At 48.1% G+C, this 14,139-nt stretch overlaps 3 protein-coding genes across 3 annotated transcripts; all 3 read left to right on the top strand.

The window, feature by feature from the left end:
* Positions 1-418: 418 nt before the first annotated feature.
* Positions 419-2,999, top strand: N7483_009742 (M13 family metallopeptidase; the record flags this gene model as incomplete). Its single annotated transcript, XM_057093169.1, has 5 exons — positions 419-438; positions 491-726; positions 790-1,298; positions 1,351-2,850; positions 2,922-2,999. The coding sequence occupies 5 exons, from the start codon at positions 419-421 to the stop codon at positions 2,997-2,999; spliced, it is 2,343 nt and encodes a 780-aa protein (XP_056944343.1).
* A 1,651-nt stretch (positions 3,000-4,650) lies between these two features.
* Positions 4,651-9,870, top strand: N7483_009741 (mitotic regulator LTE1; the record flags this gene model as incomplete). The annotated part of the gene is made up of 3 exons (XM_057093168.1): positions 4,651-5,114; positions 5,239-9,554; positions 9,623-9,870. The coding sequence occupies 3 exons, from the start codon at positions 4,651-4,653 to the stop codon at positions 9,868-9,870; spliced, it is 5,028 nt and encodes a 1,675-aa protein (XP_056944342.1).
* A 590-nt stretch (positions 9,871-10,460) lies between these two features.
* On the top strand, positions 10,461-13,165 carry N7483_009740 (uncharacterized protein; the record flags this gene model as incomplete). The annotated part of the gene is made up of 2 exons (XM_057093167.1): positions 10,461-10,644; positions 10,830-13,165. 2 exons carry the CDS (start codon positions 10,461-10,463, stop codon positions 13,163-13,165), a joined length of 2,520 nt encoding a protein of 839 aa, XP_056944341.1.
* Positions 13,166-14,139: the final 974 nt, after the last annotated feature.

The raw sequence follows: 14,139 nt of genomic DNA, 5'->3' as shown, positions 1-14,139 counted from the left end.
CTTTGCTTTTTTATCTTTTGGGTGAATTCTTTCTAGGTGTTTTGGTATGCCCTAGTAGAACTGGCTTTATCTTTAGCAACTGAATTAACATATTCTTACAACTTCTTGAAGATCTTCTAGTAGTAGTACTATTTGCAGTTCCACACAGTGGCAATAGACACATGCAACTAGCAGGTTATTACACTAATTTTAATTCATTTACTAATATCTACTACGATTTACTAGTATGTACTACATATTGCCCTACATGCACATGTGCATACGGCCTTTTCCCCGCAACCTAGATCGCTGACTCATCGATGTGACGTGCCCGGGGCTCCACTGGAGCTTCCGATGAGGAGTCGACCTCCTTCTTTCGTTCACCTGTTGAGCGGGTGTTTTGATCTATATTCTAACAAAACCTCTCACTGAATTCATCATGGCGCCTGTAATGAGCAGGTGAGTATGGATCAAGCATTGGAAGCAATACGGAGTAACTAATGCCTGTTAGGGACAGCTACAAGGATAACGTGAAGTACATTGCGGATGTGGACGTTGAGGAACGACAAGGCTTATTGAGCGATGAAGAAGGACTGGAAGCCGATGACAATGCCATTGTATACCGGGTTCTGAACAAGCGCCGTGGGAAATGTCGGAACCGCCACCGCTTAAAGTGCGCCCTGAAGGGCATCTTGAAAATCAGCTTGGTTGGTTTCTTGGTTTGGATCGCTGTTCGCTTTTGGGCCTGTGGGTTGCAATTATCTCTAAGATTTGAGCATTTTTTTATTGACATTTTAATGATTTTTTTAGTGCAATCGACTCACCCCGATGCTCCTCGTCCAAATTCCCCACCGGCTATCTGCCAAACGCCCGAGTGTATCCATGCCGCCTCCGAGATCATCTACAACTTGGACCCGAACTATGCGAAGATTGACCCATGTACCAACTTTGATCAACTTGTGTGCGGTGGATGGAGAGAGAGCCACGATATGCGCTCTGATCAGGGGTCAATCTTTGCCGGAACGATCATGGAGGAGAACGGCCAAACTCGTCTCCGTCATATTCTAGAACGCTCGGAGGCACCCGACGCTGCTGATGCTGGGAACTTCAAAAAGCTTAAGAATGCCTATAATTCCTGTCTGAATGAGGCCGTAATCCGAAAGCGCGGTATTGAGCCTCTAGTCAAGATCCTTGAGAAGCTACAGAAGGTCTACCCTGCGGATGACGAGAGTGGTCTTGGTGTTGATCACCATCTTACCGAGGCCGTCTTATTTCTCATAGAATCCGGGGTTGAGGCTCTTGCATCCCCATATGTTTCTGTAAGACACCCTTTTCCTCTGTTGATTTGGTTGTTTACTAACCTAAACTTAGCCTGATGATCGGGACCCTGATAACGTTGCGGTCTTTGTGAACCCTCCTGGGGATATTGGCCTTCCCGCAAGAGAATATTACAACAATACGGAGACAGTTGCCAAGTACTCAGCAGTTCTCAAGCAAATTCTGCAAGCATTTGATGTCTCCAACTTTGAAAAGATCACCGAGAACGTGGTTGCTTTCGAAAAGAAGCTGGCAGATGTGACCCCAGATACCGCAACACAGGAAGACGTAACTAAGTATTACAACCCGCTGAGTATCGAGGAAACAGACAAATTGTTGCCTCAAATCTCCTTCGTGGGAATCCTTTCAGAGCTTGCACCAAAGGATTACAAGAGCGATCGGTTGATTGTCGGCTCACCCTCCTACATGAAGGCTCTGTCTGAAATCTTGAAGAATACTCCTCGCGAAACGGTGTCCTTTTTCTTCCAGTGGAAGCTCATCCAGAAATATTCCCCCAGTATTGAGGATGACAAGATTGCTCCTCTTCGCCGATTCACAAACGAACTCGCTGGCAAAGACCCGCAGGCCACGGAGGAAAGATGGCGAAAGTGTATTCGAACCCTAGATGAAAACCTAGGCTGGAGTCTGAGTCGTTTCTACGTGCTGGATTCATTCCCCGAGGAGTCTAAGAAGCTCGGCGATCAGATTGTATCCGACATCAAGGAGCGATTCGCCTTCACCCTGGATCAGACTGCTTGGATGTCCCCGGATGTTCGGAAGCTAGGTATTAAAAAGGTGGAGAACATTATTCAGAAGATTGGTTTCCCAACCAAGAGTCCGAACGTGCTAGACCCACATGATGTGGAGAACTACTATGCCGCGCTGGAAGTGTCCGAGAAGTCTTTCTTCGAGAATGAAGTTGCTGTGGCCAAGTTCGATCTGAAGAATGAATGGTCTAAGCTAGGAAAGCCAACTAATCGCGATGAATGGGATATGACCGCCCCGACCGTCAATGCTTACTATAACCCCCCTGGCAATGAGATCGTGTTCCCAGCTGGAATTATGCAGCCTCCAGTCTTCTACGGACCAAATGCTCCACTATATCTAGCCTATGGAGCCTTTGGAGCCGTGAGTGGCCATGAACTCTTGCATGCATTCGACTCTACAGGTCGGCACTACGACGAGACAGGTAACTTTACCAACTGGTGGGACGACAATACTGTCAAGGATTTCGAGGAGCGGGCTCAATGTTTCGTTGATCAGTACTCCAAGTTTACTGTGAGCGGACCTGGCGGTAAAGTCCTGCATGTTAATGGACGCTTAACTTTGGGTGAAAACATCGCGGATGCCGGTGGACTCACCGCTTCGTTCCACGCCTGGAAGAAACGAGATGATGCGAAGCCTGATCTCCATCTCCCTGGATTAAGTGATTTTACTAAGGAGCAGCTGTTCTTTGTTTCTTATGCCAACTGGTGGTGCGGTAAGACCACCCAAGAAGCTGCCGAGCAAGCTATCTACAACGACCCACACGCACCCAAGTCAGCGCGGATCATTGTAAGTTCGACCCACTAAGCCTGTGTCATGCATGGACCCCTTCGCTAACATCCTATCCTTTTAATTTCAAGGAAACAATGGCGAACTCGCGAGAATTCAAGGAGGCATTCCAGTGTCCACAGAAGGAGCCGGTTTGCAAGCTCTGGTAAGGCACACCTCAGAGGTGTTTCCTAGAGCAGTGCTGTTGGATCAGGCCTTGAGTGTTTCTTTTCTCTTTGTCTCTTTACCTATGCATGGTTAAGTTCCTCGGTTGCTTTCTTTTTTTCGGGGTTCGGGTATTATTGCACATTTCATTCTCTCTGTCGCCTTCATTCGTGTACAGAAGACGGGTACTTAGAGATATCCTAAGGTTTTTGACTACTAATTGTGCATATGAGACTAATTAAGAACTCTTTCGGAGTCCGACACCTTGTAGTCTGGTTGCACCAATCATGTATGAGACAGGCTCAAGATCCAGCAACTCGGTGACAGTCGTCGTGTACTGGCCCTTTGCAGGAAATATGATGGAGATCCCTTGAGTTAGTATGTAGATGATGCAAAGTGCATCTGCCAGGCTTGGTCACATCCTATGTCCCGCACCCCCTCAACGCCGATCGCCGTTTAGATTAGCTTTGCTTTCCCTCCGAAGAGAGAGCAGTGTCGATCATGAGGGGCGGTCAATCCCGATCGGCTAGATCCCGGAACAGAGACGATGAACGGAGGACTTCACCTCTGAAGAAGCTCATCCTTACTTCGTACTCCATAGCAGAGCACCGTATGCTTCGAGTTGCCTTATATGAAATGTGGGGATTCAAATCATGTGAGAATCAAAAGTCCCTCGTTGCCCGGGAATATCCATGCAAGTGGACATTCAAGGTACATATGTGCATGTTACACATTGAGAAATCAAGTTGAGATCACAGATCAATGGGACTGATCTCAAATGCAAATGTCAAAAAAAATAAAGCCCCCAAAAAATCGGATCAGGAAAAGCAGGACTTTCGGAAGTCTCTGTGTCGTACTCCGTATGTACAAAGTTACCTCTTAGCCCCAAGTCCCAAGTGGAACCCACCTCCAGCCTCTTCCCCCCCCTGCTGTGGGACTGCATGAGACAATAATCCAATCTGTCGGGAGGAAAAGGATTTATAGATGGATACCCAAACGGGACGTGTCATAGCTGAGGGCTCCATCTATCAGCTCCCTTTTCCCAAAGGCGCGTCACGCTGTGCCGAGGACCCAGTGGAGCATGGGATAACGGCAGGGCTATTAGCCAGTCAGAGAGTGGACTTAGCCCAAAAAGGAGTTCGCTTCACCGGGGGTGAGGCGGGTGACAAGGGCTCGCTTGACCTATCAATTGGGGGCTGCGATCATGTCCCATATCCTGGATGGTATGATGTGATAGAGATCTGAAAGAGAGAGAGAGATGTGCATTTAGCAAGGAAGTGTGAAAATCACACCGACATAAAAGAGATTATTTCATAGTAACCCTTGGGAGATGTATACCATATATTAAGTATAGGAAGGAAGGAGAGAGATGTAAGTTGACAGAAAAGTGGCAACGGTTCCCGCCGTGTTGGGTCCCCTGTTCCCCGTAAACTCTCTCTCATCTCCCAAACTTCTTACTATTCTCCACTTGAGAAAAAAAAAACAAGAGCTTGTGGCTCATTCCTCTCCTTCTTGTAGATTATCTTGATCAATTTCTTTTGTTAATTTTGTACTTTGTACCCCCCCCCCCCCCCCATTCTTTGATTCCCTATTCTCCGTCCTCCATGCATCCGTTGAGAGACCTACACGGCTTCCACGCTTGCCAGTGAGCACCCTATGCTCAGTACCCGCGTCGCGCGCGGTCCGCACGAGAGCTATTATTCCCCAGAGGAAGAGCTCAAGCGGCCGCTCGTCATGGAACCATTCCCTGCTCCCCTCGATCGGCCCACGCATTCCAAAAATCTATCGGGGACACAAGTACGAGTCGATGAGGTACCCTCTCCTAAACAAACACGCGGTGGGACCGAACCGAGGATCAATCTACGACGTGCCAATACGGTGGCACAAGGTAGTGCGATTAAAAGGAATTTGGAATTGAAAGCCAACCGGGAGAGAACCGCAACGACAGGCACAACTCCAGGAGGACTACGAGCTAAAGATAGTCATGAGTTATTACGAAAGAACCCGCCATTGCAACGATCCCAGACACATCGCGGCCCATTAGAGGCACGGCCGGTTGCCCGTAAAGCAGGTCATTTTACGGTTGGAAGTGTCGGTCAGAATGGCAAGATCTTTCTCAGGTACGATCACGATTGTCCCTGAATCTCAAATCTTTGCAAAAAAATTTCTTGTTCTTTGCGGCACACCCGGCCCCGTGTCGCACATTGTACTGCAGGATACTGATATTAGGCCCCCTATATCCAGGCCGATTGCGAACCCACCCCAGAAGAGCCCTTCAATAGTCCCTTTCTCATCAATTGATCAAGTGACGACCGATCGTCTTCAGCCGCAAACTACCGCCCACCCCCGAGATGACCCGTCCCGATGGTCAAGTTCCCAGTTGTCCGAGCTGCGTCCGCGAGAACCCACACGAGAGGAGTACGCACCTGTCGTTAGCGATTCACCGCGACCGAAATCCGCAAATCGTCACCGGCAGCGAGCGAACTCGTTCTCGACTATATCAGAGAAACAATCAGTGTCTGGCGCGGGGAAACGTGGGGAACTGCGTATCGTGATCGATCGAACTGAGGACCGGCCCAAAACTGCGAATGAAAAGTCGCCTGACACAGCATTGGAAATCCCCATTCCTCATTACCGGCTCGGGTCGCCACGATTCAATACCGAAGGTAGTGCGAGGCTGCAGAGTTCCGTCTACACGCGAACCTCAATGTCCGATAATTTTCGAAATTCGACTTTATTGGGTGGTTTAATTGATCCCATGTCAGCGCGTCCGACACCATACACGAGAGATTCATTTGCGCGTCATCGCGCGTCTTTTGCGGTATCGATGTTCTCCGGAGCTGCGGCTATAGATCTGAGTCGCGCCTCACCGGCACCAAGGAACTCAATGGTGTATGACTTGAAGGGTCCAGTTGAACCTTCAATATATGAAACCTTGGTCTCGGACATGGATGGTGAGACAGTTGTGCGGTATATTCCAGGTACAAAGGATATCAGTGCTGCCACGCCCGCGCGCATTGTTGCGCAGATTTCATCCGAATCCTTTATGGACTATGAATTGGTGTCGGACTTCTTTCTGACTTTCCGCTCTTATCTATCGGCAAACCATCTGCTTGCTCTTCTTCTTGCGCGTTTGCAATGGGCAATTAACCGATTACAAGAAGACGGACGAATCATCCGCATTCGTACATTTGCCGCACTCCGGCATTGGATCTTGAATTACTTTGTCGATGACTTTATTGCGAACTATGACTTGCGAGTCCACTTCTGTGAGACCATAAACAACCTTTATCAGGAAGTTAAATCTCGAAGAAACGGGGGCACCAGCGATTTGAAAATTCTCATTGATCTGAAACGATGCTGGAATGGCAAGTGTTCAGTATATTGGACCGCTTCGGATTTCTCTCGAGCCTATAATGACCCTGACAGCCCGATATTGCCCGGAAATGCTCAGCTTGAACTACCCAATGATGAGATCCCTCAACAACCCGTCGCAGTTCCTAGAGTGATCCCTCACATCAAAACCTCTTCCCGGAAGAGCTTCCCTGTTTCTATACAGCATGATCGAAATGAATCTGCGGGCACTGTAAATAGTATACCCTACTCAGCCAAAAGCGAGCAAAGCATACTCGCACTTTCGTGCTCATTGCCTCCCAAATCCCCAAGGCGCTTTTCAACTTCTTACTCCAGAAGCAAAGCACCTCGACCAGTCGTCTTGGGACTTACGAAGTCGACGTCTCCTCACGAACCACCTCCAACTTCGCCAATGATTTCGCGACTCCCATTTCACGGCCACAAAAGAAGTGGTAGCTTCTCCGATTCATTCCGAGACGATCGGCTTCCTATGTCTGGTGTGGATGCTGGCTCGCCAGCTACTCCGAAAGAGATCCTGGACCCGGTCAGCTTTATTCGTGGAGCATTGTACCCTCCTCCAGAATCTTATATGACTTTAATGGCCCCGGATTCCCCTCCCTTGGCCCCTCCATCTTCATCAACTAATTCAGACCGCCGAAGCACTCCCGATGGTGGGCCTAAACCGGCGCAATTGAATTCTGGGATGAAGACCATCATTGGTTCAATTCGACGGGTCCTCCATACAAGGAACGGCGGGCATAGTGTATCCGCTCGCATGGCGAACGCATCAGATACTAAATATTCTCCATCACGAGGAAAGACATCCGCAATGCCTAATCATCTTGCATTGGGTTCTGATTTCTATCGAGAAAGAAAGATTGGGGCTATACCCAAGCGTCCCACTCGATATGATGTTTTGTGTGATCAATCCTTGAAGCAGTACAAGGAGGCTATGGAGAATGCCGCGCAGTTAGGAAATCAACCCCAAGGAAATGTGTCGAAGCCGCAGTCGAATGAGCAGGATCCCAGTCTGATTCCACATGAAGTTTTTCTGCAGAGCCCCAGGCCTGAAGAGTCTAAAATTAAGAGTGGACTGACTATGGGAAGTGGCTCCATTGTCATTGTTGATGATACTGGATTCGAATTCCCTAGTATGTCGGGAGCTGTTAACCCAAATACAAACTATGGTATTGACCAAGCACGTCTGAATGCCGGTTATGCGGTTGGCGTGTCTTCCAAATCGTTTATGTCAACATCGACATACGGTCACAGTGAACATACAGTTCCGATCTGTTTCAATGGTGAAGTTCCCGAGCTTCCTCAGAATTTGTACGCCCCCAGCATTTCTTCGCAGCGCAGGTCCTATTCCAATGAACCTCAATCCACACCTCGCAAAAGAGTCTCGCTTTCTCTTCGGCTCCGCAAGTATGCCTCTTTCCAGAGCGGAATCTCCAGACAGCGAGCGTCGATCGGTAGTGATGGAGGGAAGTCGGCTGTAAGCTCCAAATATGCCCAAGATCTGGCAGACAAGCCAATGGGTCCTTCACTTCGCAGGAGACCTGGTGGGAACTTGCGACAAATGCAGTTCGTGGATGACGTAAACCCAACTTCAGGCCGTGAAAGCCCAGCATCTATTCAGTCCTATAATGATTCTTTGGCTGAGAGTACCGTGACCACTTCTGAAGTTGCGACAAGACCACCTAGTGCCTTGATTCCACCAAATCCTCGGCAGTCTTTAATTCAAGCTCGATCAGGCCGGAATATGAAACGCTCATTTGAAGCGGCTATTGCACGCTTTGCTGAAATCCCCGATGATGAGGATGGAGGTGTTGAGTCTACTCTATTGAAGCTGGAGGGCAAATGGCCCAGCTCTCCACCGGCGGATCAAGAGATTGAATTTGAGAGAGTCCGACATTTCCAGAGTGATAATCATTGGCACGGGAAGAGTAATGCAGACTTGGATGTTATCTCCCGAAGACGACAGACAGATAAGTCCGCCTACTCCACCGTTGGAGGACATCTAGCACCACCCAGACCGTACTCTGATTCTGTCGCGGAATCTGAAGATTCTTACAATTCAATTCCTCTTCTGGAGCGTGGTTTGACGGATGAGTCAATGAAACGACCATCTCCGAGTCGTACCCAGATTCCAAGCCAGATCATCGATGTGCAAGGAGCCCTTCTCAGCCAAATTCCTAGTCGGGATACGTCTGAATTGGTTTCATCCCATCCATCGATACAGATTATTCAGGAAACAGACAGTATGCGACGTATTCCCAGGGGCTCGACTCTACCACAGCCAGCCGCCCTTGATGCAGGACACGTTACTCCCAAACATCTGTCGGCTATGTCTGTGGACCTCATTGACGCTCGTGAAGCCATGGACGCTCGTATATCTACGGACACTCGCAGCCTGGGCTCTTCGACTGTCGATATCCCGCCTCATCCGCTCGCACATCCTCCTTCTCCTCCGATGACTATTCAACACCCTAGCTCTTTCGCCTCATGTGTATCACCTTTGGAAAAAGTGCTTTTCCAGGCGCAACCACTGACGCCAGACACTTCTCCTATGCGTCAGGTGACACAACCTACCAATCAGTCACCCAGGAATGTGCCTCCATTCTCCAGCGATGTCCTTTCCAACTCAGAGAAAGACCAGCAGAATGTTATCCCTGATGAGCCTGATCATGTTCCCTTTGTTCTTGCATGCGAATCTCACATGCTTGCACAGCAACTGACATTGGTCGAAATGGCTGCACTGAGCGAGGTTGATTGGCGTGACTTGGTTGAGATGAGATGGAGCAGTAGCTCTCAGTGTCTCGTGAGTTGGGTTCAATTCCTCACGAGCGAAGAACGAAAGGGTATTGACCTAGTTGTTGGGCGTTTCAACCTCATGGTGAAATGGGTGGTATCCGAGATTGTCTTGACTCGCAATATTCAAGAGCGAGCACGCACGATTATCAAGTTCATTCATACGGCTGCTCATGCACGCCGCATCTGCAACTATGCGACCATGCTTCAGATTGCTATCGCCCTGGCTTCATCGGACTGTTCTCGACTTCATAATACGTGGCAACTGGTTCCCTCAGAGGATCGACGACTCTTCAAGGATATGGAATGTTTGATTCAACCGGTTCGCAATTTCCATGATCTTCGCGTTGAGATGGAGACGGCCAACTTACAGGAAGGCTGTATTCCTTTCATTGGTAAGTCTCATACCCCATATTTAGGTGGAACCCATTCAACAACAGAAACTAATAGTTTGATTACACAGGCCTTTATGTACATGACCTCACTTATAATGCGCAGAAGCCTGCCCAAATCTCTCGAAACGAAGGAGATCTGCTGGTCAACTTTGAACGATACCGCACTGCTGCCCGTATCGTCAAGAGTCTCCTTCGTCTGATCGATGCAAGCACCAAGTATCGATTCGAACCCGTTCACGGAGTGATCGAGCGTTGCCTTTGGATCGCATGCCTTCGTGAAGACGAGATTCAAGCTCGTAGCAAAGATCTCGAGTAATGTTTTCTTTTTATTCTACTCTAATGATTGGCTATATTGTTCATACCCCTTTTTACTGCAGAGCGTTGTTGGTTTTTTGTCTACTTTACATATATACCTGTATCTATACTTGCATTTCCATTTTTATCTCTCTCACTCTCGTTATTATGCTTGGGTCTTATTGCGTTTGAAGCGAGCATCATTTGCATACAAGTTGGACTTGAAAAGACACGACAACAGACGAGCTATACTATATCTGATTTTTGGATTCTTTGACCTCGGTCCCACTACTTGATCCTTTGTTTATTAAAGTAATAGAGTAATTCTTCATAGCTTGAAATTAATTCTCTCAATATTTTACCATGGCACCGCTATTTTCTCATCGTGTTTCGAATAAAATGGATGCATCGTGCGTCATAAACTGACCGATCTGCTGGCGGAACACCATTTTCCAGCCCGGAACCCCCCCAATTCCACTTCTCTTCAACTTCCCCAATACCCACAGTGTTATCACCTATTCTTTTCTTTTTCTCTCCTCACTTCATCCTAGGGACCAATCCTGTTTTGCAGTTGAATGTTCCGCCCCGTGTCCTCCCATTCGGCCCGCCACGATGGACACGACCGAGCCGCGGCGCGGGGCTTCAGAGGAACAGCTCGACGACTCTGATCCCGGCTATAGCCTCGCGTCTCTGGGGCCAGCGCAAGAGCTTCCCGATGACCTACCCAAATCACTAGACGACCGCCGCTCGGTACCGGTATTCCAACAGGAGACGGAGATGTATGATGCATGGCAGGGTACGTCTATACCAAAATGGAGTCTAATAACGATGAGAAACGAACATCCTCGTGGTCCGAGCTCGGGAATGGTACCTGGGCGGGTGCCAGTGTTATGTCTACACCAAGTTGGAAATAGGGCTCAATAAAAGCTGGGATTTATCGGTCATTGTTCATCGCTAACATGTCATGATGGTCTTGTATAGGGCAATCCCAATTCCTCACTACTCCCGTCGCTGCGAAACCGCTTACCTTCAGCCTAGCGCTTGATGATCACATACACGATTCGGAAACAGATCTCCGCGCCCAATATGGACATGATCTCGAAGATAACGATGCGAGACTTATGGAAATGCTGGCCGCACAAGCCGCGCACCGCGAAGTTGATTCCCTAGGCGCCAACGAGGAGAACATAGCCGTGGATGAGAAATTAAGCACGGTGGAGAAGAAGGACATTCTACAAAAGAACCTCAATATGGCAGCCAGTAATGGAGACGTGGAGCGAGTTCAAAAGTTATTATCCGGTACCGCTAAGAGCTACGTGGATGTGAATATGAAAGATGAGGAAGGGACTGTGCCGCTCATATACGCCAGTTGCTTTGGGCACCAGGATGTTGTCTCGGCGCTTCTTGATGCGGGTGCTTTTGTCGACCAACAGGATCGGAATCAGTGGAGCGCTTTGATGTGGGCGATGACGAATCGACATAAGACTATCGCGAAGATTTTGTTGGACCACGGTGCTTCACCGGATATCAAGTCTTCTTCTGGAGGCACAGCGTTCGATTTTGCGCAGCCTGGTAGTGAAATCTCGGAGTTTTTACATGAAAACGGCTACAAGTTTGGTCCCGGTGCCATTGAGGATGATTTCTACGATGCTGGACTTGCGCATGGCCGGTTTGAGGAGGAGCTCGCAGAGAATGAGATGAAACGGCGGATGATGATGGAAGAAAGCGCGATCAATTTGGAGGTGGATTTATCTAGTCTGGGACTGGATGAGAAATTCGAACCTTCCGATGAAGATGATATGGAAGAGGAGCAGCAAGAATTCGTCTGGGACCGTTGTCTCAACGATCAAATGTTCGTCTTCCAGGATCATGAACTTGAGCGCATTTTGGATATCATTATCACCAACATGACCCCTCAACGTTCTCCGTCTCAAAAGCCCGTTCCTGCAAATCTCCTCTTTCTCAGTGCGCGCTATGCGCATTATCATGCCAGCCCGGAGCTACTCGCGGAGCTTCTCACCTCGGCTACAGAGAAGATCAACGATGTGGTTGAACGTCATCAGTGGGACATGACGATGCAAGCATTTTGGCTCTCCAATGCCACCCTTTTACTTCATTACTTAAAGAAAGACGCAGGGTTGGTGGAGTCTACTGTGGAATTTCAGCTCCATTTGGCGGAGCTGATCAACGAAATTTTCGTCCTTATCATCCGTGATGCCGAACGACGAATGAACAAAGTCCTGGATGAGGCCATGCTGGATCATGAAACCATCCCAGGGCTAGAAGATGTTGCCTTCCAGAATGAATGGAAACTGTTCCGGAAGAAGAAGTCTGAGGCTCCAGAGCCTGCAGAGAAGCGATTCCGTCCACCATCCCCACGGCGACGCGCACAGGTGTCTCCACGGAACATCACATCATTACTCTCGTCAACACTCTTTGTGCTTGACCTCTATGATGTTCACTCTGTGATAACTACTCAAATCCTCTCTCAACTGCTATATTGGCTCAGTGCTGAGATATTCAACCGAATCATGAGCACCAGACGTTACTTGGCACGGACCAAAGCCATGCAAATTCGCATGAATGTCTCAACATTGGAGGATTGGGCACGAACCAACAATCGACAGCCCGAGCATTATGAAAATGGATCTATGACTAGCACCGGAGAGTCGACCGTGGATTCCGCTCGCCGACACCTAGCACCTGTCATTCAACTCCTACAATGGCTGCAATGTTTCTCTTCCCTCGGTGACGATCACGAATCACTCGTCACCACCCTTCTTCAGCTACAACAGCTCTACCCAATCCAGCTTCTCCACGCCGTGAAATCATACAGACCCGAAGTCGGCGAAAAAGGTCTCACCAAACATGCCATGAAATTCCTTCTCGACATGCAACGTGATCCTGAGATCCTCTTCCGCGAACAACTAAAACTTCAAGCCGAGAAAGAAAAGGCAGCTGCACCCCCAGCCTCTGAAAACACAGCACAAGATCGTCCTAAAACACCCACAAAGGACAAGGACTCCTCAGAGAAATCCTCTTCGCCAGAGAAACAGGCTCCCACATCTCCTGAATCAAATGCACCGCCCCGCCCAACAAGCATGATTCTCGCCTCTACCCCTCGAGACGATCGTCCACACGTCAACAGCGTCTTCCTAGACCCAACTCTTTTCCTCCCTTTTTCCCTTCCAACAAGCACAGATATGCTCATTAGCTATGGTGCCGGTCTCGGTGGGACGAATCGCGAACGTGCACGAAAGTACATACCGACCGTTCCACCTGAAGTTCTTACTCGATTTGATCGAGGCGATTCATGAGTCGGAAGAGAAGGGGAAAAAGTCAATGAGCGATCCAAGCATCTATTGTAGCACGTTCCTTCTTTGTCTTATTATTATCAATGATTATATCTTGGTCTTGCATGACAGATGGTATTGCCAATCTCTAGTTTTCTAGAGTGGAGGATTTGCACTCGAATTTCATTTCAACACTTCATTACTCGATTTGGCATGGAATTGAGATGAGGGAACGTGTATCGGATACCCATGGAATTTCTTTGTTTTCCTCTTTTAAACTAGCAGATTATCCCAGGTTGGATTTCTTCTGGGTAGTCTGTCGATTCCACCCATGCTTTATTGTATATAGATTTTTCAATGGAGGGACTTCTGTGCATATACTTAGCCGCACATGCATAAGTTTTTAACATTAGAATCGGGGGATCTCATAGTATGATGCCCATCTGCGATTCATGTAGCTGAGATAAATCTGAAGTTTGATCCTGCCAGCCTGACTGTGTCTTGAAAAGCCTCGATATCATCCAAAGATATGCCATCTCAAATCGTTCCGTCAATCCTATATCACCTCCGGGGTTCACTGGCAGATGAAAAGGTCATAGCAGTTCTAGGAGGTATTATACGCTGACTTAAGGTTACAGTAAACTTCTTGATTCAAGTTCTTCTCTACTATTATTACAGCTAATGAGCGTCTATTAAGGTGACTCGCAATCAGAGCACTGAAACATTAAAATGTATCTTGGATTTTATTCTTGTAGTCCAGAGTAACTCTGTCTACTCGGGCTCATGAAAAGCCCAAACGAGGGACATAATAATCATAGTGTAATTGGACACGATTGCCAGCAAGTCTTGTTCAATCCAGCCAAACAGACTTGGTATCAATATGCTTTTCAAGAATCAATTCTTGGGTAGAACAGAAAACGAATGAAACAGCCCACTCAAACATCACAAAAATAGAAATGATTTGTCGCTACTCACACCTATGGATGATGCTCGCAAGA

The sequence above is a fragment of the Penicillium malachiteum genome (genome assembly GCF_028827825.1).
Source record: "Penicillium malachiteum strain IBT 17515 chromosome Unknown utg000004l:1.0-4883003.0:1.0-4884900.0, whole genome shotgun sequence".
In the NCBI taxonomy this organism is placed as follows: domain Eukaryota; kingdom Fungi; phylum Ascomycota; class Eurotiomycetes; order Eurotiales; family Aspergillaceae; genus Penicillium; species Penicillium malachiteum.
This window is presented reverse-complemented; position numbering and strand designations above follow the sequence as displayed.